Consider the following 26,054-nt stretch of genomic DNA (forward strand, 5'->3'; position numbering starts at 1 on the left):
TTGTAGACTACTATTAGTTACCAATTATATATTTAGTTCAGTCTAAAATATTATTAGTTGATATATATGTTATAAATTTCACATAATTATTATTTTATAATATTATATAATTTATAATATATTATGCTTCACATATTTAAATTTTAACAAAATAAGTAAGTTTATAAATTATAACATGAAATAGTATTTATCAAACTTAACCTTTTTAATGAAATTTTCTATTTTAAAATTTCACATTCAAAATTTGAAAACATAAAGTTTTTTTTAGAATTTTTATTAGTTGGATGGTTTTTAAAAATAAATCTGCCAAGTAAACAACTCAATTTGAAAACGACACAAAATAGGATTGCACATCAAACCGGCCTTAAAATCTCAGTTTTATTTTTTTATTTTTTTAGTACAAAAATCTCAGTTCTATTGATGTATGTAAGTATTTAAAATAACTTTGGCTTTATGTCAATTTGGTTTAGTTTTTTTTTTTTTAAGGAAGTAAAAAAGCCGTGTTTTAAAGATATGTATTCAGTATTTTGTCTTGAGAACTTACAATTCTAGTTTAAAAGTATTTTAATACCTAAGAAGGTACAATTATGGTATTTGTCTGAGGAATCTTTTATAAACGTTCGAAAGTGATAGATTATATTAAGTCCGGATTGTAGTATTTATCCATGAATGAAATTAACATATTTCAGTCGTACTAAAAAAAAGGAACAAATTTCAATCATCCCCATGTTTTCGTTGATCGATAATTAGTTTTAGGTATTAAATTAAACAATATTTATTCTCATAAAACAACTCTTTTTTTTTTTTAATATTCTCATCAATTTGATTCTAGAAAAATGTTAATCTAACATTGAAATCTGAACTTATAGTTCTTAATGAGTACCATTTATGAAAGTACTTGGAACTATTCAAAGGTGTGAATGAAACGTGGGAATTGGAGAAAAGCCGTAAATATTAATAGTCTAAGGAGCATATTTTAGGCATATTTTTCAATCTCTTTGACAAAATGCTACTATCAGTATGAGTGATGTCGGTACTGTCTAACCGTCATAAATAGAAATGATAAAGGGGAAAAAATAGCAGAAAAGGATGGCAAAAGAGAAGAACAGAGTACCAATGTTGTTAATTATCTTATAATGCTTAAGTTTAGAGTAAAGCTAGTTTCAAAAGAGGAGATTTCTACAAGAATATGACAGAAACTTTGTCTCATTCTATGTTGTTAGGGGAAGCACTGCACTATGGTGTCTAATGGTCCTAATGAATAATCTTTAGGCCAATGCAACTTATTACCTATCATCCCCTAAGGTGCAAAAGTGCTCTTTCCCATTGTCCTCTTACTCGTCTCGAAAATCATGTTTGCTTTTCTCTGAGGTGCTTTACTTTAGAACGAGTTCATGGCTCGTTGGGTCTATGTAAATTCGTCCAACCCCGCTTTTCTCACCTATAGAAACCTCTTCTCTACGGGTTAGATCTGCTCTTCATTAAAGTGCTTTTGGCATTATCTTTTCCCCTAAACTGCAACTTCTTTCGTTATTAGCACCAATGCTAACATAAAACATAAATGGAAAAGTTCAAGGAGGGAATAGGAGAATCAAAAGTACCTAGATAGAAGAAAAATTGAGTATCCATGTGGTGCCTGCCAAACACCATTCAAATCAGAGTTAGATTCTGAGTAGAACTAAACACAAGAAAGAATATTACATAACCTCAACAGTGGTCCCTTAGTACATTTATAAAAAGGGAGTAATAATTACTCCACCATTGCTATAGTACATCGTTGTCAAGTACAGTGACCTTTGTCCACCAACATGTGTCTTCCTCGATTAGCCGATGGCAAGAAATTGATGGAGATCGAAAGCTATACCTATGGAAGAATCAAGCTCAGTCTTGGTACCATACTTGGGTTGACCCTCCAACCGTCCTTGTAGGCCCAAGTATGCCCATCCTACCTTGCAAGGGAAGAGCACCTACCCTACTGAGCTTGGTACCTTAATCCTACTTTTCTATTAAAGAAAAAAAGAAAAAAAAAAGTAAAAGAAAATGCGAGTGCCCTATCGAGCCTAATGTGTTCGTCCTACCTGCACTGTGAGTTCTAATGGACAGGTGCAATTGGTGCCACAAGTGAGATAAAAGTTGGATAAGTACATCTTAATATTGCTACATAATAAACTGATTAAGAAAAAGACCACAACAATTTCACAAATTCAAGCATAAAAATACGTAGACTCAATATCTTAAGCACAACAAAGTCAACATTATAATTTGAATATTCATCCCTTGATTGTCCATGACGAAAACAACCTCTAAAACTTCTGTCTGAACAGGAAAGAAGAGAGTAGAAAGGGTAACATGATAAAAACATGTGAAGAACAGGACTGGGGATATGTTTATTTTGTACAAACAGTTCTCAATCACTTTGATAATAACGTCCACAATAATCCCAAATGATTAAATAAAAATGGCATCTTAAAAAATGGTTTAATTTGCAAGATTCCATGCAAATCAAGCCACACACCATACATAGTGATTTTAAAGGTTGAAAAAATATCTGACTTTTTTCTTTCCCAAGTTCATGTACGATGAAATGTAGACCATGCTGTAATACGTCAGATTGCATCAGAAAGGTGCTGAAAATCAAAATGGTTGGTTGAGCAAAACGAACCATTTCTTGTACCCCTCGCCAATGTTTCTACACCCACATGTGGCTTAGATGGTGAGAATTCATACAAATTCAAACCTTCCACTTGAATACATTTAAATTTTCTGTCTATGATTCACTCCTCAGTCTTTCTATCCTATTTTACTCTTCCAAAATAACAAAAGAATAAAGAAAAATCTACTAGAAATTAAGAGTGCAGGTCGAAATTGAGAAAACCAACCAAATCAAGTCGGTTTTGTTGGCTTGAACCATATTTGTTAGTCATTCGATTAGCTAAATTATGAATCTGAAAAGTAATCGAACAGTTGCGATCACCATTTTGTCAGCGGGCGGTTCAATTTTCAAAAAATTCAGTTTTTCTTTCTTAAACCAATATGTTGATTTGGCTTCAGTTTTCGCCCAAAGTCGACCAGTTTACCCTCTCCTCCATCCCACCCCCACCCCCACTGGAAACTATTGAGCTATTTCTCAATCTGGATGTGGTAAATTTTGTCTTCTGCAGAAGAAACATACATTTATTACATTAAAGTACTTTAAGTAGCAGGGGTAAGGTAAATTTACAATTATGGCAGAGATTATGGTTAAGTTCTCTACTTTCAGGCAAAGGTAGTCCAGTCAAACTCTGGCTGAAGGAACTCTGTACGAGATACTGTAAGGTGTCAAAATTTTCAATTCAGATGATTTATATTTGTAAAATGAAGGAAAAAAGGAAAAGGACCACACTTCCCATCCTCCCAAATTAATTTGGTTGAGACTTAAACCTCAGTTTCTAGTTTTTACTTTAGCAGAAACAGCACATAAAAAACATTACTCGCTTTACATGGCTCAGATGATTAACCAACCTCGGCATAAACTCAATCTTTGATTCTTAAAGTAACAGACCCATTAAAAAAAAAAAAAAACCGACTTTAGTCTTCAATGATTGTCCACACAGAAAGAGAAGATTTCATCCATTCTAACTTTCTGGTCATATCAATTGCTTCTTCTAGTTCAGATATAAACACATAACTAGTAATTTTGTTTTTAGTGTTTACAACTTTTACACAGTTTTCTTTGACAATTGTCATGACCAGATATATTATTTAAGATATAAATTTAAGTGATCAAAACTAAGAAGGCCACCAGAAAATTAAAAAATCTATGCTTTCCCGTATTAGAACCTATGTAGTCCAATCTAGCATACTAAATGGAATGAAAATGATAAAACAGACCTATAGGTTTATCTACAGAGCAGATTCTCACGACAGTCCTAAATTTCTTTTTTACCACCAGAAAACAGATATGTCAGCAAGGCATCCCACTGGGACGGATTTGATTCATGTCAAGTATTCTGATGTAAAATATACACAAGTTACAAGTAGCATGAAGCCTAGAAAGAAGGTACATACAGAGAACATTGCTCGTGATACTACAGAAGCAAGTACGGCTGGATATCTGGAAATGCAAAATAGGCAGCACAGAGCAATGAAAAATTACCAGTAACTTTCCTTTGCGTTAAGCAACTTGCCCCTGTAAAGCCACCAATCCACCATTATCCAACCCCCTCAATCAAACCCTCGAGCTCTCTTCGACCAAACCTCAGCCCCTGCACTTTGGCATCTCTACACCTAGCAGCAAAGTAGAAGATAAGCCAAACCACCATGAAATAGACCTCTCCCACAGACTGAAAAAACATGGCGACATGTTTTCCGCAAACTCGAGCAAGAGCCCATCTCATGAAAGAGCCACAACAGATGGCTTCCAAGCACTTTATTTGAATAGCCTGGTTTAACATTGTCAATATCAAATAACAACCTTCCTTCAGGATCTCCCTACCAGTCCGCCTAGCATCCACAATTACAACCCAAGCATCTACAGCAAAGACGAACGCAACAAGAGTATCTAGCAAAAACCAGGCAAAGAGAAACCCAGAGATTTCTTTTTCATAACCACGAATCCATGGAGACATTATGGAGAATGGCATCAATTTCAACCTCACGAATAGCTTGAAGAATGAATATTGATCTTCGATTTCACCAAAATACCACAACCCAAGGAGTTGAGTTAGCGCATCTCTCACAGCCCATCTCATCAAGATGAACCCAGAAAGCCTCTTGAAACCCAATCTTGACCCATCCCATACCATACCAACAAATGAACCAAACCTCTCCATTAGATCATTAAGAACTGCGATGAACACAATGCCCGAAGCCCATGAATACGTAACAAGAAAGCCAAGCATCACCCAGATATAGGCAGCAGACAAAAAACTCACAAAGAAGAACAAAGCTGCAGCGTCCCGACGACCAAGTTCCAGCCCCTTAACGAAAAATTGCAAATCTACAAGCCTATCCATATCCTGATTCACATTTTCCCCTCCAAGTCTTCCGTCCTGTTCTTCCTGATCATCAACGCTTTCTTTGTCATTATCAAAAGACGAACTCCGGGCCTTGAATCCCACTCCCGGTCTAACAACTTCCGAAACCCTAATTCCATTGTCGACGACCAGATCCGAAAACCCCGAGATCGAACCGAATTGGGTGAAAATCACGAAACTGGCATTCGGTGCGTTATTCCGATTGGACCCAAACAGGCCGCGCTCATCATCCCCATCTCCGGAGAAGATATCATCATCTAGGGTTCCGACGCGGGTAAGGTGCAGGAAAGGGCGGCGACGGTGGCGACGGGCAACAGCAGGAGGCATAGACGAGTCCTCAGAGGATCGCAGGAGGCGCTGCTCCCCTGCAATGTCGAGGCGAGAGAGAAGAGCCTTGAGGGAAGGGTCGCGATCAATGAAGGAGGTAACATATTGGGTGCCATTCTCAACGACGATGCGAAAGGAGAGGATAAGGAGGGAGAGGAAAAGGAAGGTGAAGAGATTGGATGTGAAGGAGGCCGTAGCTTCTCTGAGAAGCTGGGCCGTACTGCGGAGATTATCGAGGCGAGGATGATTGCCGCTCATGGCGGGTTGTGTTCCGGCTCCTCCGATTTCTTCTGGTCCACCGCCGTGGGAGGGGTTGTTTCCGGCGCCGGAATCGCGGAATTGGGCGGTCGATGATCGGAATTACGGCGGCGTAGTGGGCGGCGACGGCGAGAGAGAGAATGGAGAGTTGAAATGGAGCAGAGAGTAAGACAGTGATTATGATTCTCAATTGTCAAATAGGATACACAAACAAAACATGGTGCCAACCAACACAGGCCTTTCGAGCGCGTGCTTACTACGCGCCTTTTTTTCTTCATTTTAAAACAAAATAATAAAATCCTCATTTCATTTTTAAATTACAATTTCAGCAAATTAAATTCTGAAAATTTAAACGAGTGCTATAGTAATATTAACATCCTTCACTAATTGAGTTTTGGGTTTCTTTTTTTTTTTTTTAATTCCTGATAATGTTTAATTATTCATATCTCAAGATAAAACAATTATTTAAATTCTACGACTCATCGAAACATTATTCAATTGGTTAAGTTATCTATATTCAACCAAAAGTTCATAGTCTGAATTATCGATCATGCTAACTAAAACAAAAATAAATAAATAAATAAATTATTGCATTTTAATTTCAAGCTGGATACTTTTTTTTTCTTTTCCCTTTTTCTTTTGCGGTTATCATGTTATAGAATATGTGTGGTTGAATTTTAGATATTTTATTGACTATACTTTAGTTGGTTTATTGGTATAATTTCGCTCTTTTTTTTTTATTTTGAAAAATGTATTAATTGGACGTTGAAGTTGAATTTGATTGAATTAAAATGGTCCATTTTTCTTTAGACTAATCCATTTATTTCATTTTACTCTCCCTACTTTTTAATATTTATTATATAATGATTTTTTCTTATATAGTTTGTTTTTTTTTTTTCAATAGTTAATGAGCATTGTCTAGAAGTTGAAATTATGCAATAAAATATCTCACGTCAGTTTTCACCTCAGGTCATGTTGAATTGATGACAAAACTTTGGGAAGGAAAATTATTTGAAGGTGTATTTCAAAATATTCTTGTTGCATCATTTTTCAAAACATAATACTATTTTAATAACATAGAAAGACGATCGACAATAAAATATTCCCATCTTTGATGATATCAAAAAAATTGGGAGTGCAACTTATAATTGAAACTTTGGTCAAATCTATTCATTACTTCTGTTTGAACAATAGATTTCAACTAGTTTGGCTTAACAAATTTAGTTGATTTCAACCTCACGATTGTTTCGAGTGGAGTGGCAATTCGAACTAATTTAAAAATTCTTTTGTTCGAGAATGTTTCTTTCTCTTTTTCTTTAGTTTAGTCCATTTTTCATAAAAAGTAAAATGAAGTAAAGTGATTTCAGAAGAATAATTTGAAAATAAATGTCTAAACCAATTAAGCTACGTTCAACAGCTTGTTCGGCATTAATTTAGTTGAAATTTGAGTGGAATATATTTGCGCCCTTAATATTAAGCACTTCTTATATCCAATTTTTGTTAGAATTAGGCAGCATGTTAAGTGTTTTCCAATCTTGTAATCCAAATATTAGAAATTCTGATAACAATATTTTCATTGTTTTCAAATTTTTGAATTTGAAAATTTAAAAACTAAGGCTATTTACAACTTTAGAAAAATCATATTATACAGTTAACATTGATCATTACGAACCGTTCAATAAATTTGGGGATCATGTAAATCATTACAAAATTCTACACTTCATCACTCTTTTAAAGTCGCAGAAAAAAAAAATAATGCGAAAATATTATCAAAACCCATAATAATGGGATCCAATTCGAGGGTTGCCAAACAGAATTCGACGAGAATTGCATTATTTTTTCAGCTCCAAGAAAGAAAAAAAAGAGACAAAAGAGAGAAGAAACATCGTCCAAACAAGATGTGTTTAGATAAGGCAAAGAAAATGTAAGAAACTCCAAAAATGTCGGAATGATAAGAACATCACATCATTAATTATTAAGAACAGAGCAAAAGCATGTGAGCTGTGGGTCTCTCAGAGGCAGCCATGGGGTCCAAAACCTGCTCTAGCTTTTGCAGAGGACCTCAATTTGCTGCCCCATTGCTTGTTTTCTAATGCCAATTGCCACCACATGGCATGGAAATCCAAGAAAATTCATGGGAAAGAAGAAAAAAAGAGGAACAATTCTTGCTATAAGGTAAGGACAATATACTTAAAAGTAAGGTGCTCTATAAATCAAAATCTCATTTCTTATAGTAACTGGGTAACAGGGGATATAGTGGACAGCCACTGGTCGTCCGTACGAGCGTGGCAGACGAAGCAGAAGCGAGAATGTCGGTTTTGAGAATTATAAAGATAAAGTGATTGGTAGTAGTAGGCTAGAGAGGCTGAGAGGTCTTGAAAGAAGAACATGCTCATTTGAAATCGGGCTTCTCAGGGAATGTGCAGCCAGACCTTTGGATTATAACGTTTGATGCATAACAGCCAGCTCTCACACAGTCTTCCATGGGTTTTCCTTGAACCAACTGGGATAGAAATCCTCCGACGAATGCGTCTCCTAGAAAAACAGTAATAAAACGAGATGAAAATATGATCCTAAAATCCAACCAGTTTTTATGCATATGCTTCAAGTGTTCGTTGATGCACCTAAACTTATCATAAAACTGAAAAATTTGTTTCTATCACACACGCACACAGACAAACTTGGATGTGCTTATGTTCACTGAACTCCATTAAATTTAAGGGGGAGGCAGAGAGCATACCAGCTCCATTTGTGTCAACAAGTTTCTCTTTTGGCAACAAAATTACTGGGAACTTCTTCACTTTTCCATCCTCAGCAACTACAACTGGGTCTGGACCTTGAGTAATAATGGCAATCCTCTTGCGTTTTTCTGATACTTTAGGCCACTGTGAAATCCTTAGGGCTATCTCCTCGACGTTATCGGTCTGGTCATAAAAAAGTTCGTCAATCTATTTATGCATAAATTGGAAGCCACTATTCAAGTCTTTATGGGATCAAGCAAACCATTACCTCCCAGCCCTGAACTTTTGAGAACGTCCTTGCTTCAGTTTCATTACCAAAAATGAAGTCCATATACCTGAAATATAAAAAAAGAAAAGATATGTCTGAGTCGACATGTCAAAGTTCCCCTACTTTTACCATATTAACGTCATACGTTAATACTTACGGCAAGACTTTTTCTAGCGCATCCTTGAAGAACTCACAAATAAATGGAGCAGACAGGTTCATGGAGAGACACTGAAGATGATTGGCAATGTTAGTTACTTGTTCAGAAGGCCCTGATAGACAATAATTATATCGATTACATCACCCAGTGTACCTTGTCATTTGCAGCTGCATGTTCAGCTACAAGCTGTACCGAGTCTGGCGATACAGTGAGAAAAAACCCGGCAATGTAGAAATACTTGGCCTTCTCAACTATCCTCATGGAAAATCATGATCAAGTTAGCACATAAGAATGCACACCTGTCCTATCCACAGTCTCCAAAACATTTCAAGAAAAACTTGGGTTGTTTTGGTAGCTTGTTCAGCGGAACAGTTTGTTTTTAGGAGAACTATGATTGAGAAACTTGAAAATGTATAAGGTTACTGTACAGAAATTATTCATTAGTCCAAGATTTTCATAGAGATAACCACTTATTCTAAAAAATAGGCCACCATGAGAACAAATTAAGGAGAAACAAGGGAAAAGAGATTTTAAATAACAGTTTTTTTTCCAAGGAAACTCTAAATAACAGTTAGCCAAACATGTTTTCATTAAGTTTTTTAGTTATAAAAAACAGAAAATGATTTTTAAGAATAACCTCCGAACAGCCCTCTAAAAGCCATAAATAAGAGTTCTGTGTTTACCTAATGCCCAATTTTCAGGTTTCTTCAAATGGTCTGACTTGTAGCAATTTGCAGCTGACAAGTTGGCAACAAGTGATCTGTATGTCACAAAAACAGACTCCTGTTAGATGTCTAACCAAAATATGAAACGCATGGTTACTGATCAAATTAATGATTTATATAAGTAACAATCTGAGAAAGAACCAATTTTTACCATGATGGGAGCGAACTTTGTGTGTTTGACTTAATGTAATGGTTATCAAAGCAACCAAAATTTTAACTAACCTTTCACCACCCACCACACAAACAGCACAGGTTCCTGTTGGTGTAGATTCAACCTCATAATATTGAACCTAATTTGTCAAATACAAAAAGAGCAAATAAGATCTTAATAATGCAAATTTGAAACATAAAATTACCACGACAGTGGGAAGATAGCGATAGGATGTGGAACTTACATTAACACCAGCACTTTTTGAGTTTTTCTTCATCTCCTCCCCGAACTTGTCTTTTCCAATGCAACCCATATAGCTTGTTGCTCCGGGATGTTGAAGCATCCACTAAATAAGGAAAGAAAAGGTTCATCCAACAGCGGCAAATAAAACTTTGAGGAATATGTGTATAATCACCAGGGAACAAAATTAGTGTACCTGAGCCACTTTAATTGAGTTTTGTGTAGCACCTGCACTTAATAAAAGTACACGAAATTCACAAATGTTCCAAAACCATAATAACACAAATAGATTCAATTATCCATACGTCACCTCCAGCAATGTACTCCACATTAGGCTTTTTTGCCAATTCATCATACCTACAAAAAAAATATGCACAAAGAGATCAATACTTCAATTGATTAACTATTGCAAAAAAAGAAAGGCTCACATCAGAAAATATGTGAAAATATGGGTCAGAGTATGACCACAACATTCCAAAGCATTTCCAAAAATGAAAATAAAATAAAAAATTATAACAATCTAATTGTAACGCATCATGTGTCAGATGCGTACACACAATCTAAGACAGACAAACTAGTGCTTCTAAACTTCAAATATTCCCGAGGCTTGGTAAAATTTTGACGATATCAGTATACTTTTATTGCCAAAATTGAGTTTGTTCTCGCTTCTTTTCTACTAAATGAATAAACCACAATCCACAACCATTAGATAAGCCACGTGTGCTAAGTTTTTTTGTAACAAAGCTATTATCAGCTTCTTTCTGTTCTCCAGTCGTTTTTACAACTAGTCCTGTAGTTTGATTCAATTTTGACATAAGATTCGTGTTGAAAATTTCATCAAGTAAATAGCCTCAAACTGAACAAGACATAGGATATGATATCAAATCCATTAACTTTTTGATCAGAACAACAAAGGAATCCATTAAACAGTAACCTCGATTTTCAAGTAATATCAATATTAGTTGATCTCATTCTAACAGCACTAATCTTCCAATATTCCCTTATTCATTTAAGTCAAATCAACTAAACTGTAATGAGAAACTTGATTTTCAAGCAAACCCATAAAAGACATTGTCGCTAACTACGAATGATTCTCTCAAGGCCTAACAACAAGGATGTAATTTGAAACAATAAAAACACGTTGTCTTAAAAAGAATAAGGTTCGCGAAATATAAGGGTAGCAAGTAGTGGTAGCTATGACTATTATCACCCACCAACCAATTAAACAAGAAAATAAAACTAAGACGACGGAGAAGATATCATTCAGAGAATTGAATACCGATCCCTTACATTGGAAGATGTTTATCCTCGGCGAGGATAGCATTGTTCAGCTTGATGTCGTATCTGCACGAAACGAGTAATTTAACGAATCAAAGTACAATTAAAAAAAAAAAAGAAAAAGTGAAATCCCAGCAGCCGAAAAGTTACGATCTACAAAACCTCTGCTCATGCATTAATATCTTGATCGCTAAAACCAACGAAATCAAACGATAACAGAGCATACGCGTAATTAGATGCAATAAAAAATAGCATAGCGATCTGGGTTTTGTATCAGAGGAAAGGGCAATAAAAGAAGCGAGAAACAATGGGGAAATACCTGTGCAGGAAATCATCGTCGACGACGGCTGAGATGTCGAGAAGAGGGTTGCCCATACCCAAGAGGATCCTCTCGTACGCCATGGATGCAAGTGAAGGTATAGAGAGAGGGGAAAGGAGTTATGAGAGAGCGAGATTCAGATCTAGGAGGAGGGAAATGGCGAGAAATTTATAGGAAGAAGAGAAGAATTGGGTGTGGGTGCAGTGAGTGATGGGTGGCAATGGCATATGGCACAATTCTCAATCTTCACCAACCTCAAATGGGCCCTTCTCCTTCTTTTCTGGTTCTACTCTTCCTAAAATACCTACCCCCAACTAAAAAAAAATTAAAAAAATTCTCCTAATTCACAAGTAATATTTAACTCGAGATTAAAATACTATTATGATCTTTTTATTTTTATTTTTATTTTAGTATTTATATTTTAAGTGTTTGTTTTGGTCTCTACTTGTTTGAGTGATTATTCTGAGGATCAATATGAGCTCAGCGGTAAATGACACCTATTTATGATTAAAATGTCATGAATTTGAACTCCCCACCTCACTTTTTTATTAAAAATAAGTGACCATTTTGATCTCTATTTTTTAAATTTTAACACAAATGGACCGACCCATCGTCTCCACCCCGTAGGAACTACGAGATCACCCCAAGGATGCCTTCGGTATCGAGGGGTCGCGTTCTACACATAAAGTCATGGTTACACTAAATATATTGAAATTGTGATAAAAAAAACATAATAAGAGACCAATATGATCACTTTTTTAAAAGTATAGGAACCAAAATAAATATTGTAAAAATATAGTAAATAAAATAAATCAAAGCGAACTGGACTCAAGGTACAAAGCAAATTGTATTCATTATCTCTCAAATAATTTATCCTTCTTTGATATGGCTGAGTAATATTGAAAACATTATTTAGAAAAATATGAATTTATATTAGATTTTAAGATACTTTACTTGCGTTGAAAATAAAAATGAAGAGATTAAATTGATAATGTTGTTAGATATATGATATAATTTTTTGAGTTTTACAAGGTGTATATAAATTTTTAAAATCCATCTTAATTTCTACCATTATAAACCAAAATTAAAAATATAAATATGAAACTGAAACTGAAACATGGAAGTATGTATACGGAAATATAATTTTGAATTGAAAAATGTCTGAAATAATCTTATGAAAATAAGTTTTTATAGGAACGAGTTCACTTAAATATAAATAAATGTTATATAAATATTGGATTAGAGCTATATCTAGGTGTTGGCTTCTTCCAACAACCCAAACCAACTACCTTCCCTTCAATTTAAATAAAAATTATCTAAATCTTTAATTATATAATATTTGCACTATTTGCTAATGGATGTATAATTTCAAATCTAGCACATGTATCAAAATGTTGATCAAATAAGAAGTAATATTTAGTTAAGAGAAAGAAAAAAAATTATATATATAGTTATATTGATTAAAATGTTAGGTTACAAATTTGACCGTTGAACTTTTAAAATTGTATCTAACAAGTTCGTTAATTTGAAAAATGTCAACACATCCATAAACTTTCAACGTTGTGTTGAATAAATCTTGACTTATTATTATACATGTTTTAAATTTGAGGGGTATGTTAGACATAAAAGTAAAAGTTTATTGTCTTAGAGACATAGTAACATTTTTTTAAATGATTTATTAGACATAAAATTGAAAGTTTATATATGTTCTAGACAAAATTGGACTCGACTTGTTATTTAATCGAACATTGATGTTATATTTGAATGTTATATAAGGAAAAAAATGACAATAATTGCACTGTTTCCAAAGATGCAAATAGTATATTCATACATGTTTTAATAATACTAGTTAGATTTACGTATAATGCACGTGGTTTTGAATTTTTAAACTTTTGAAACATAATATTTTTGTGGTGAAATTTTACGTTTCGAATGAATATATATATATATATATATATATATATATATATATATATATATAAAACTAAGAATTCTTAAAAAAATTGATAAAAATAATTACATAATAATTAGACTATTATTACATAGTAAATAAATAAAAGTAAGGAAATAATACAGTTATTTTAGATTAAGTAATTATTTAATATAATTATTGATTTTTTTTACAATCGAAAGGTGTGATTTTTTTCCTAACACAAAAATGTATACAGGTCAAAAATTTGAATTAATTAAGAGTAAAACATATATAGACAACTCAAAAATATGTTGATATTATACAATAATGCTTTTTCTTCATCCATTAAAAAAATAGTTTTTCACGGTTAAATAATGTGTGAATCATGGAGTAGTTATGGAGTAGGATCATTCTATTTTTTTTTATTCTATAAATTTCTTGCATTCTATGTTTAAGAATATGTAAAACCTTTAGTTTAAAAAAAAATGCTATTTTCTTTTTATGAATTTGTTCTTATTTTTATAAAACATATATTAAGTTATATTTTAAAATTGTAACGTATATTTCACTTATAATATTTTATCAATAAAGTATGACACGAAACAAATGTTTCTCTCCAAAGATTCTAAAAATTAAATTTTAAAATTCTGTCAATTTTTTAGTTTATGAAAAAAATTTGTCTATTATTTTTATTTTTATTTTCTATGAATTTGCTTCTTATTATTGTTTCCTATAAAACTTCAAAAGTTTTAACGATATATTATTCATAATATATTCAAAGTAAGACATTAAACAAATTTGAAAAAAAAAAGTTAATAATACCATAAAATTGTATCATTACAAATTTTAGAAAAAAAAAATCATATGCATAGTATGCAAAATTTTCTAGTATGACGACATATTGGAAAGGAAAAAAAATCATCAAGAACATTATTTAAAAAAAAAAATTGAAGTTAATAACATTTTATACGAAGTTTTGAACGACAATGAAAGTTAATCTATTAAAATTTATAAATATAATATGAATAGTAAAAAAATGTCGAATATAAATTCGTAAATAATTAGTATGAAACGTTTTGTTTGAATAATAAACCTAAAGGTTTTTAGAAAATAAGTTAAAGTATTCAAATGATTTAAGACTTACATTTTATATGATCTGATCAGGTCCTTGTTGAATTTCTTTTGTGAAATTAGTTGGATCTTCGATTTTTGTTCGTTTTCATTCGAGAAGATGATAGGGTATCAGGTTTTTGGTGATATTCGCCCTTTTTAATACCGTATTTTTTAAATAAAATATCAACGAATACTAATATATTTTATTTGAAAAACTAAATATTAATACCATTTAAAAATTCAGTTTAGATTAAATATAAATTTTAGAGACATTATATTAAAATATTTAAAACCACGTGCAATGCACATGATATTAACTAGTTTCAAAAAATGTCACCGGCTTTTCAAAATTTCAAATATAGCAAAATATTTGAATTTTTTTTTCAGAATTTTTATTATTCCAATTTTACCTTATGATATCTGATATACATCCGATGTACCTCTGATATACTTCCGATATATATCCGACGTACCTCTGATATACATTATCAGATGTATGTGTTATATGATGTACCTCTAATTTACGATATATTAAATATATTTGCAATTGATATATTAAATATAAGGTATATCAAATGTTTAATTTTTAGTGGTATATTAACTGTTTAAATTCTAGTTTACCATTGCAATTTATTGATTGATATACTATTATTATTAATAATGTTGATTACCATATCACTATCAGTTATTCTATATTAATATTAATTAAATACTAAATATAAGGATATCAACGGTTTGAATTTATAAAGTATATCAGATTTCTTTTTTTTTTTTTGACGTGCATGATCCACATAAACCTTTTATACAATAACTTTATATTTAAATTTTTTTTTTGTTGCACCATTGTTTTCATATGAAAAAAAAAAGATATAATAGTATTATATCAACACACATGTATCATAATTATATTAGTAGATATCATGGTCATATCAGAGGTATTCCAGTGGTAAATTAGAAGCATATTAAGTATATATCAAATATATATCAGTGTTATATTAGTGGTAAATCATATAATCCTATATAATAAGTTATATTAGTAGTATATCATCTGTATACCAATGGTAAATTAGAGATATATCAAATATATATCACAGATACATAAATATTGTATCGGTATGGTAAATCAATGGTTATAATACAGTGGTAAGTATATTAGAACTTCTGTAAATATCATAGTTATATTAGAGTAAATCAATTGTATATCATTATTATATTTGTGGTATATCATAGATATATATGAGTAGTTAGATATATTACATATGTATATCAGATATATTTTAGGGTAAAATTGTAATTTTAAAATTGGACCTCCGTTGAAAAAAATGCTATATTTGAAAAAACTAAATGTGGTTGCTATTTTACTTATTTTACTAAATATTTTTGTCATATTTGCAACTGTCTTTTTTATTTTGTAGTGATTAAAACTAATTGTTTCAACGATAATAATTGAAAATGTTGGAATAACTTGTATCATTTGGATTGGGATTAAAATTAAAAGTATTATGTTTGATGCACGTTGTTTTAAAAGTTTCAAATTATTTTAAGTAGTTTGATAAAACCTTACAGATTGCCCAACCATATTGAACAAGTATAAATGCTTTTTTTCCCATTGTTAATTATGTGGCAATGAGTTGATGACATCAAATAATTATATTTAACATTGTTAACAAATAAATGAATAATTATATTTAAAGTTTAGAGAGAAGTGAAAACTATAATGGGAAATTTGTTTTTTTAGTAGGTAAAAAGCGAGTTAGAGACCATTTATAAGATTAAATCAAACTAAACCAAAATTATAAAAACTAATTTTAAATTTGACTTGAACTGGACCAAAATAGGAAACTAATCTAAAAATAAATAGGAAGATATTTGTTTCAAAAAAAAAAATAGGGAAGATATTTGTTGTAGTAAATTAAAAAATATATATATATATATATAAAATAAAAAATTACGAAAGATGAGCTGGCAAAAGTGGAGGGCTGTGATTGCGCGGATCAGAACGACAGACCAAGTGGCCAATTACGACGATACCCCAAGTTGATGTCGACAACGACGGATGGATCTCACATGCGTGACGCGTGCGACTTCATACTATCCACTTGTTACCCCTAAACGACGGATTAAAAATAAATATTTTTAAATATAACACGAAGTTTAAAATTTCACAGATATATAATATTTTTATTCGAATTTAAACAAACTATCACATGAGAAGGGAACAAAAAGTAAAGTTTATGAATCATTTTCAGTGCAAAAATAAAATTATTAAGATTTTTTAAATACATATAATATTTGTGTATGCACTATAGATATTCAATTAGGTGAGTTCTACTTTTCTACATTTCTAAATAAGTCACTTTTAATTTGTTGTTAATACCATCACTTTTTTTAAGTATAATATGTGGGGATGAAAGATCGAACTTACAATCTCTTGGTTGAAGATATATGCTAATTACCGTCGAACTATGCTCACTTTGGCACAACAACATTTATTTAATCATAAAACATCGAGTGAATTATTTCATATGGTAACTAGTAAAAAAGAAAATAATACGAAAAAAACTGTTATCATAGACGTGAAAACTTTTCTTGGTGCAACAACACGAGAATTTGGAATTGAAAGTAATAAATATTTAACTATCGAGCATTTGATTGGTACAAGTATAAAAATTTTAAACGCTAAAAGTATAATATCAAATAACTTTTTAATTGGAACTAAAAGAAGTAAAACAAAATGCTTGGGACTTAATGAAACTACACTCCACTCAACTTAAAATTATGTTTAAATATAAGGTGATTGTACCGTTGTACTTTTGATTATTATTTATTTAATCTATATATTTTGAAAATGTTAATTTCAATGCCTATATTTTAAACTTCTATTCATTTTTTTTATAACTATGGATCTGAATCAACTTGCGTGCAACTCAGACTAATTTCACGGAACAACTATATGATTTTATTACATTTGGTTGGCAAATAAACATATAGGAAATTAATTCATAGGTAGTGGTCATCATGAGATTTTAACATATCCCCTCTAAATCATTTTGATTTACCTTAACCTTGGTTTATTTTAATAATTATACTTTCAAAACATTCGTTTTATTTCATGTATTTTTAAAAAAGCGACTAATTTGATCTCTATTTGCAAAAATTAAACACAAAACCTATTGATTGAAGCTCTATGTGGAATTGTCCGAGTCCCAAGGAGCATTTGGGTTTAATCCTTTGAGTTCAAGGAGGGAGGGCTCGTGGAGTAGCGTATTTCGAAACAGGGGTCAAATAAATATTCCCACAATTTCGGACCTCCGTTTCTGCATCATAATCCACCTAATATAGGTATTGGGACTGAGAATGAATTGCCGTGGCCTGTTAAACTAAAAAAGCTGTCATGGATTGAGAGAGTCTTCAGCATATTGGTCACAATCATCAAATACCTGAATCAGAGGTGTAGTAGATGGAGATGACTTATTGATGGCTCGATTCAAGCTTTTCTTTTAGGCTAAGAATGTCGAAATTTACTCGCAGTGGAAACCATTGTATACAAATTTATGACCACATTTCAACAAATTTAATAGGTAAAGCATCATGCTAAAATTATGATTAGATGAAAATAAAAATACAAGAATCGATTTTTCGAAAGTACTAAAACGAACAGAAAAAAAAAGTGACAGTAGGTGAATCAAAGTGTGCAGCCCACCTACCTTTTTTATTTCCTGATCAAATGTTGTAGGATTAATTGGTTGTCTGTAAGATTAGTCAGAGCGCACCTAAGCTGATCCGAACACTCACTGATATTAAAAAGAAAAATTACATGTCAAAAGTACGGAGATGAAATAAAGAGTCATAGTATTTAAACCTAAATTGTAAATATCACAGCAAATTTTCTAAAAAAATCCGGTTTCTCAAAAAGTGGGGAGAAAAGAAATCGGCTATAAATACATAGCTTCTCTTCATCGAGGCTCCTCCAACCTTATCTCGAAACTCGGAAGCCATGACTGCCTCTGCAACTTCCCTTGCTCTCTCATCTCTAACCCCCAAAACCCTATCCCTTTCGAACCCTAGAATCAAATTGTTCTCTCTCAATCCCTCTTCAATCCGCCTTCTTTCCAACTCCATTTCCATTTCTGCTTTCGCCGTTCGTTCTGATAGGCCTTCTCCGGCCTTCTCTTCTCGGTTCATCAGAAATGTCGCCGTCTCTTCCGATTTCGACCAGGAGGAAGACGTCCTTGAGGACAGTGGGGACGACCGCAGCTACGCTTCTGACCTCAAACTCTTCGTCGGAAATCTTCCTTTCAGCGTCGACAGTGCCCAGCTCGCCGGCTTGTTCGAGAGCGCCGGAGAAGTTGAAAGAGTCGAGGTACTTCGCGATTCCTAGTTTTACTCTGAGTTGCATTAGACCATGAAAGGGGCTGGAGGGATTAAAGAGACTCATTTGCTTGCCCTAATTTTCTTAATTTAATGGTGTTTTTTTAAGGTAATTTACGACAAGACGACAGGACGAAGCAGGGGATTTGGTTTTGTCACGATGTCGAATGCTGATGCCGTCGAAGCAGCTGCTGAACAATTTAATGGCTATGTAAGTGGCTATACTTGCATCAACACCAACTTAATAGTTAATACTCTGCGACGCTGCTTTTGTTTGTGCTTCACTTTCTATTTGGAAATTCAATTGCTGTTTCCCAAATAACAGATTCATCTTTCCCATGATATTACTGCCTCAAATGCTATACACTAAATTTTGGACGAACAAACTTTATGTTTGTTGTTACAAAGAACCAATCCTAGTGAGTTGCACGATCTTATTTTGTGGGGAAAAATTTCTGTAGGGTTTATCTGCTTTCATGGTCTTTCTTCAGGAACGAATTTAATTTAGGGCTAAAAGTTCCATAGATTTGCCTTTCTGATCCAGTGACGTACTACATATTTGATTTTATTTAAAAACAGATTTATTGTATTTTCTTTTAATAGATGATTCCTGATTATAACCTCTTACAGGAACTCGATGGTAGAGCATTGAGGGTAAATTATGGGCCCCCTCCACCAAAAAAGGATAATTTCTCTTTCACAGGGTCCAGAAATGCTTCAAACTTCAGTAATCCCAATCGTATTCATGTGAGTAATCTTGCTTGGGGTGTCGATGATTTTGCACTGGGGAACTTGTTTAGGGAACATGGAAATGTTGTTGAAGCAAAAGTAGTTTGCGACCGGGACAGCGGAAGATCTAGGGGCTTCGGTTTTGTAACTTATAGTTCTGCGGTGGAAGTTAACAATGCCATTGAGGCCTTGAATGGAGTTGTAAGTTCACACTGGCTCTTCCTTTTTATGCACTTTATGTCAGTTCTGCATTTGTTTACAAAAGATCTTGATATGCTGCCTCATGTCCAATTGAATGTATAGCCACTACAATCTTGCTTACTGAATCAGAAAATAGATAGATGCCATCTAAGAGCTGAGTGTTATGAGCATGAAATTATGTTGTTTATTTCAAACATGATTTTGAGTCGCCAACCTTCGTAATTGGCATTACCCCGAGTCTCTAACTTCGTAATTGGCATTACCCCGAGTAGTTTTCAATCCATTCCCAGGCGACTCTAAATGATCGGCTTCTCTTGTTTCCTTCGTGGATGCTTTTAACGGTTTATGAAGCTGAAATTGATGTCTTTGTTGTTGTTCCTATTTGTCTTGGTATAGATCCATTGCTTTATGATGAAGTAGGATTCAGAATCAACTATCTAAATATAAATGTACACATTTCAGGAGTTGAGTGGAAGAACCATCCGAGTAACACAAGCAGAAGCAAGGCCGCCAAGGCGCCAGTTTTGAGTAACAGAAGCCTTTCTTTCTAGGAAAAAATTACGCGGTTTTGGGCTCTCTCTTATGTTAACCTTATTTTCTATTTATTCTGTTCTCTGATAGTAAATGGTGCCAAATGCTTTAGCTGTACTTTCTTTATGATCAATGGTATTTGATATATTTTTTTTCCTGATTTTTGCCTATGACTAAGATTAGAAGCATAGTACTTCAAAAACATATGCTGTCTCTCAGAACTTACTTCAAAGTTTAGATAGACGAGAGAATGTGTCATGAGACTAGAGACATGGTATTAGTTGAAACTTAGAAACTACTGGAATTACAAACAAAAAGAAAAAGAAGAAACCATTTGTAAATTTATGTTGTTTGTTATCCCTTTATAAGCAGGGCATTGAAAAAATGGTTGGTGTTTTAGGTTAATTTTAAGCTATTTTGGCATGAATTTCAGTTGTTTTATGACTATTTCAAAACTTCATTTTAATGTTGAATATCCTTTTTATTTTGAGTTCAAGAATGTCTCGTTATTTTTGCTATGAATGTTGGATAGACCATATTACAAGGTATAATAGAAATTTTAGGTGAAACATTTCTTGGTTTCTCGTTTCCAAATTTTGAGAGATATAAATATGTTGTAATTGTTTTTTTATTTGTGTAAAAGTTTTAAAAATAACAAAATCAAGTATATATATATTTTTTTATTACAAACATATGTAGGAGTGAAAATTTGGTAATTGTTTTTTTGTTTGTGTAAAAGTTTTAAAAATAACAAAATCAAGTATATATATATTTTTTTATTACAAACATATGTAGGAGTGAAAATTTGAACCAAAACCTGGAAAAAGTATCATACTTGTGACAAATTTTTTTAAAATAGATTTTTATTTTTTGTATGAAATATATTAGTGTGCACCAAATATATTAATGATAATCTTCATTTGAGATGCAATGTTACACCTGATATGCGATCTATATGATCTACAGGTCATGAGTTTGAATCGTCCACTCCCATCCTTATCCCATCCTTATTTGTTGTACTAAAAGAACTGTTATACCTAATATAAATTATATATTTCGTATCTACCAAATATATTGATTTTTCTTCTTTTTTCATTTGAGCTACACTTTTGGCAAAAATATCCGTGGGACTCGATTCCCGTGGGTACCCTACCCGATTGGGTTGGGGATTTCCCGGTTTGATTGGGGGCGGGGTCAAATAGGGGATCCCAATCGGGTTCCTTGGCGGGGACAGGGATCGATCCCCCGCCCTGTCCCAACACCTCCATGTTTAATTTTTTATTAAATTTTATATATATATATATATATATATATATAAATCAATAATAATAACTTTTATTAATTTTTATATTACTTTTATAATTCCTCAAAGCCCATCAACCCCAATACTTCAAGTTCCATATGAAAACTCTCTTTCAAAATTTCAGATGGTATAACTTCAAACTTTGAGGTTTGAATTATTGGATTAAAGTTTCATTTTTAATTAAATTGAAAGAACAATTTTAAAAAAGAGGTCGGGGACGGGTCCCCGGGGATTCTCCACCCTCCAATTTTTGGGGACCCGCCCCGCCCCGTTGCCAACCCTACTCTCGTGTTTTGATATGTTTGCAAACAAAAGGAGTGGCTGTTATATTTACAATTAACTAATTGAGGTTTGTGCTATATCCTCGAGGGCCCTTGCCAAAATGTTAAGAAAAATAGAAAATAAGCAGAAGTGAAGAAGCTTAAATCAAATTAAATACATATATTAATAAATTTTAAATATAAAAATATAAAGATTATAATTTATTTAGATAATTTAACGATGATTTTGTTTTTGTTTTTGTTTTTTTTTTTTGGGAAATTACCGATAATGAATTTAACGAGATTGAGGAATGAATCTAAAATAAATCAAAATATAAATATAAAGTAAAATCTTGCGCCTGTCAAATCTTTTATAAATATAAAGTAAAATCCTGCACCTGTCAAATCTGATGACTAAACATAATATAGTATACGTCTATATGATTACAAATATATGAAAATCAGTTGTATATTTCAACAATTATACTCTTTAATTTTTGATTTATCTGTTGAAACAATCCTATCTTTTGTGTTAGACATAAATTTGTCGAAATAAAATTATAGATTCCACGATGCTATATTTTTGCCATTCTTTTTTATTGCGATAGTGTAAATATAGCAAGTCCTTCAAATTTTCCTACATTTTTACCATTTCTGACCTAACGATGTAAAAAAAAAAAAAATCATAAATGAAACAAAATAAAATTAGGCCCATTATTTTCGGCCCATTTAGAGGCCCATTATTTTCGGCCCATTTAGAGGCCCATTATTGGTTCAGCTGAAGCCTTCGTCAGGTTCAAAAACAAGGGTGAACGCAACCCTAGAATATTGTAATGAATTTCCGGTACTTAATTTCGTAATAAATATGTAACTTTTAGTACAGCACAAAATTTAAAATAAAAAATATAAATATATATAAAAAATGAAACTCCCATTATATGAAAAGTTAGAGACACTTTTAAAGATATATATTAAATTAATGTTATGGAGTGATCTTTTTTCTTCTTTTTACAAAGTTATTTTGAAATGAGAGGATTGAAATCTTTAATTAATTATTCATATTGGGCCAAATAATTAAAAGTCTTAATATATTATTAACAATTTTTTATAGGTTACAGGATTTTATTTTTCACCTAACATTTTAGATTCTAAATCTTAAAAAATTACCTCCTCAAAAGACTTGCAACAATTATCCGAAGAAAAAAACGTAAATAAAATTAGATCAGTTAACTACACTTTTGTAGTTAGATTAGTTTTAAACATGTGTGGTTGAATCTTAAGTGTTTGAGTGTCGACTCTCAAATGATCTATTTTTTTTATTTCTTACCATACTCGATTTTATATAATAAATTTTTATACGATTCTCATTATAACCATATTTTATACTACATGTAAAAAATATTAAAATCAAAGAAAACTTTAAAGAATATCAAACCATAGACCTAGAATTACAACTCAAAAATTACAAATTCCTATCCAAATAAATAGACAATGGCACAAAGAATAATAAAGAAAATAGAGGATGAAATAATGAGTATAGAGTGAGAGCACACAAAATGCCAATTAGTATTTTTTTTTTAAAAAAAAAGGAAAAAGAAGAAAAAGCCACGTGGAACTACCCCATTGAATGGTTATTTAGGGCAGGTTTTGGCTTCCCAAATAAGGTTTAGAAAAATTACAAAAATGTTTGTGGTGATGTTTTGTTTGTCCTCTTTTTCCCCACCATTACAAAAAAAGTTTGGTTTTTTCTTGTTTGTTTGTTTTAGCTTTTGATTATTATACCCACTAGAACAAATAATCATGTGTGTCCTATCCTTTGAGGGTATTTTTTCTATCTTGATGAGACAAGTTTTGTCATGAAAAATCAAACATTTATCATTTATTTTCCCCGGTTCGATTATGAGTTTGTTCGTTTCTTTCTTTTTTGCTTAAAAAAAAAAAAAGAAGAGGCATTTAGTTCTTACGAACTAGAATTAAGCCTCCTGAAGTTAAGAAAAGTATTTTTCTCATCTACTAGACATTGTTTTTAAATTTAATACTTTTTAAAGTTTATAGACCTTGTTTATGCAAAGATGTGCACAACAGTGTGTTCCTGATTGTAGCTCGAACTCGGCCTCCGGACCGACCTGAACACTTGGGCGGACCTGCACAAAAAGGTGAGCACTTCGACGATCAAGTCAGTATAGGTCGGATTCCAAGTTTAGTTCGGAGCCAGAAATCATCGTACCTGATCGGGGAGTGAGGTCCTCTACTTATGGGTGGCGGTCCCGCTAATCTAGCGACTGTTACATTCGGTAATCTCGGGACCGTCGGTTACACCCGGTAATCTCGGGACCGACGGTTACGCCCGATAATCACGCCGCAGACAGTTGCTCATCTCGGTCCCTACCGAGCTCCCCGGTAGGTCAGACATGGGCCAGGCTCACCTCGGCCCTCATACTTAGCATTTGTCGGCGTTGGTGGCGGCCATCTCGGCTATCCGAGCTGGGCATGACTCATGAGCCATCTTGGAGCATCAATGGGGGTCATCCACGTGTCCAGGGTATTCCCTTCCCCAAACATTGGCCCCCTCTCTGTCTGGTCCGATCTCGACCTGGCAGAGAAGTTCATTCGACTTGCTTTGGACACGTGGCGACTTCCTATTCGTGGGAAAATACAACCGTCGCGGAAGATTTATCGTCGGAATATTCAAATATTCCGACGCTTCGGATCTTAGAGAGGATCCTTGCCGCTCGTTGATTATACGTGTACGGTGGGGAAATTCTTCCGGCGGGCTATAAATGCCCCCAATCCTTCAGATCATACCTTACGTTCCTTGAATTCTTGGAGTTCGATCTGAAGGCAGCTCGAACCCTTGGTAGGTCGGTCTCTTCCCTCTCTCTTTCGAACGTAATTGCCATGTCGTCCTCTATTAGCATTAACCTAGGATCCGATTTAGCTCGTAGGTTAAAGTCCGAGCTCGAGGAGATAGAAAACTTTAGAATCTCCGATGACGGGGAGGATAGTGACGCCTCCACTTCAGGTCAGGGTTTGGAATACCCTTCTAGGATACCTGAGCACTACCTCGGATCCCTTCGTAGGGGGTTCGCTATCCCTGAGAACATCCTCCTCAGGCTTCCGGAGGAGGGGGAGAGAGCTGACAATCCTCCAGAGGGATGGGTCACTCTCTACTTCAAAATGTTTGAGTACGGCCTCAGACTTCCCCTTCACCCTTTTGTCCAAGAATTTCTCTTCCGGACTGGGTTGGCTCCGGCTCAGGTGGCCCCCAATGGGTGGGGTGTCATTTTCGCTTTGGCCATCCTCTTTTGGCTACGATCTCGGGATAGTGAGGAGGCCGAGCTGTTGGACGTAGACCAGCTCCTCGCGTGCTTCGAGGCGAAAAGGATAGCTAAGAAGCCTGGTCGGTTCTATATGTGCGCAAGGAAAGGCGCATGCGGTATAGTTAAGGGGCTGACCTCCATCAAGGGATGGGTGAGGAAGTGGTTCTACGCTTCCGGGGAATGGCTCGCAAAGGACGAGTCATGTCGTTCCTTCTTTGACGTCCCTACTAGGTTTGGGAACCTAGGTACGGAGTAGTTCTTACTTTTCGTAATTTTCTTCTGTCATTCAGGTCTAACTCGGACTTTGTCTTCTTGCAGTTTCAATCCGACCAGTCCCCGAGCTTACGCAAGCCTCCTTCGATACGCTGAAATACTACAAGGAGCGCTTTCCGAGGGGTAGGAAGGTCGGAACCCTAGTGACTGACGAACTGCTGCTTGAGTCCGGGCTGCTAGATTACAACCCTACAGTTCGTCCCATTGAATCCTCAAGACCGAACTCTGAACTTGGTATGCCGAGCTTGCCTCCCCCCTTTTTCCTCTAACCTTGTGCTGACCCCTGTTTTTATTTCGCAGCCATGGTTTGCGGATTTGCAAGCGGCGTGAAGCGCAAGTCTAAGGGCCGAGCCCATGCTCTTGAGGCTGCCCAGAGTTCGAAACCTGCCACCCCTGCCGTGGTAGGGCCTGCCTCGGAAGATCCAGCCCCGGTGATCGAGCTGGAGTCTTCTGGGGGTCCCTCGAGGGAGAAGCGCCCCAGGGATCAGACCGAGGCGGCGGACGCCCCGCCTTTGGGCGAGGAGGCGAGGGAGGAAGCCCCTCTGAAGCGAAGAAGGAAGAA

General features: G+C 33.9%; 3 protein-coding genes across 4 annotated transcripts; 1 reads left to right on the forward strand and 2 right to left on the reverse strand.

Annotated features, from left to right (window-relative positions):
* Positions 1-1,144: 1,144 nt before the first annotated feature.
* On the reverse strand, positions 1,145-5,798 carry LOC111014383 (uncharacterized). Of its 2 annotated transcripts, XR_015791074.1 has the most exons (3): positions 4,136-5,798; positions 1,602-1,636; positions 1,145-1,515 (listed from the first exon to the last, which is right to left on the reverse strand). XR_015791074.1 is itself a non-coding variant. In XM_022289090.2 (1 exon), the coding sequence occupies exon 1, from the start codon at positions 5,598-5,600 to the stop codon at positions 4,191-4,193; it is 1,410 nt and encodes a 469-aa protein (XP_022144782.2). In that variant the 5' UTR covers positions 5,601-5,798; the 3' UTR covers positions 3,942-4,190. The 2 variants fall into 2 exon arrangements, 1 of the variants encoding a protein (XP_022144782.2); XM_022289090.2 differs by lacking the exons at positions 1,145-1,515; positions 1,602-1,636 and having other exon boundaries at positions 3,942-5,798.
* Positions 5,799-7,541: 1,743 nt separating this feature from the next.
* On the reverse strand, positions 7,542-11,725 carry LOC111014318 (adenosine kinase 2). Its single transcript, XM_022289001.2, has 12 exons — positions 11,480-11,725; positions 11,173-11,226; positions 10,193-10,239; positions 10,079-10,110; positions 9,887-9,988; positions 9,714-9,781; positions 9,450-9,526; positions 8,920-9,017; positions 8,767-8,837; positions 8,610-8,676; positions 8,341-8,524; positions 7,542-8,135 (listed from the first exon to the last, which is right to left on the reverse strand). Exons 1-12 carry the CDS (start codon positions 11,560-11,562, stop codon positions 7,993-7,995), a joined length of 1,026 nt encoding a protein of 341 aa, XP_022144693.1. The 5' UTR covers positions 11,563-11,725; the 3' UTR covers positions 7,542-7,992.
* Positions 11,726-18,460: 6,735 nt separating this feature from the next.
* Positions 18,461-20,496, forward strand: LOC111014367 (RNA-binding (RRM/RBD/RNP motifs) family protein). The gene is made up of 4 exons (XM_022289061.2): positions 18,461-18,867; positions 18,985-19,086; positions 19,506-19,805; positions 20,268-20,496. Exons 1-4 carry the CDS (start codon positions 18,502-18,504, stop codon positions 20,331-20,333), a joined length of 834 nt encoding a protein of 277 aa, XP_022144753.1. The 5' UTR covers positions 18,461-18,501; the 3' UTR covers positions 20,334-20,496.
* Positions 20,497-26,054: the final 5,558 nt, after the last annotated feature.

This window comes from Momordica charantia, assembly GCF_013281855.1.
Source record: "Momordica charantia cultivar OHB3-1 chromosome 5 unlocalized genomic scaffold, Mcharantia_2.0 BLBB01000005.1, whole genome shotgun sequence".
Lineage (NCBI taxonomy): Eukaryota > Viridiplantae > Streptophyta > Magnoliopsida > Cucurbitales > Cucurbitaceae > Momordica > Momordica charantia.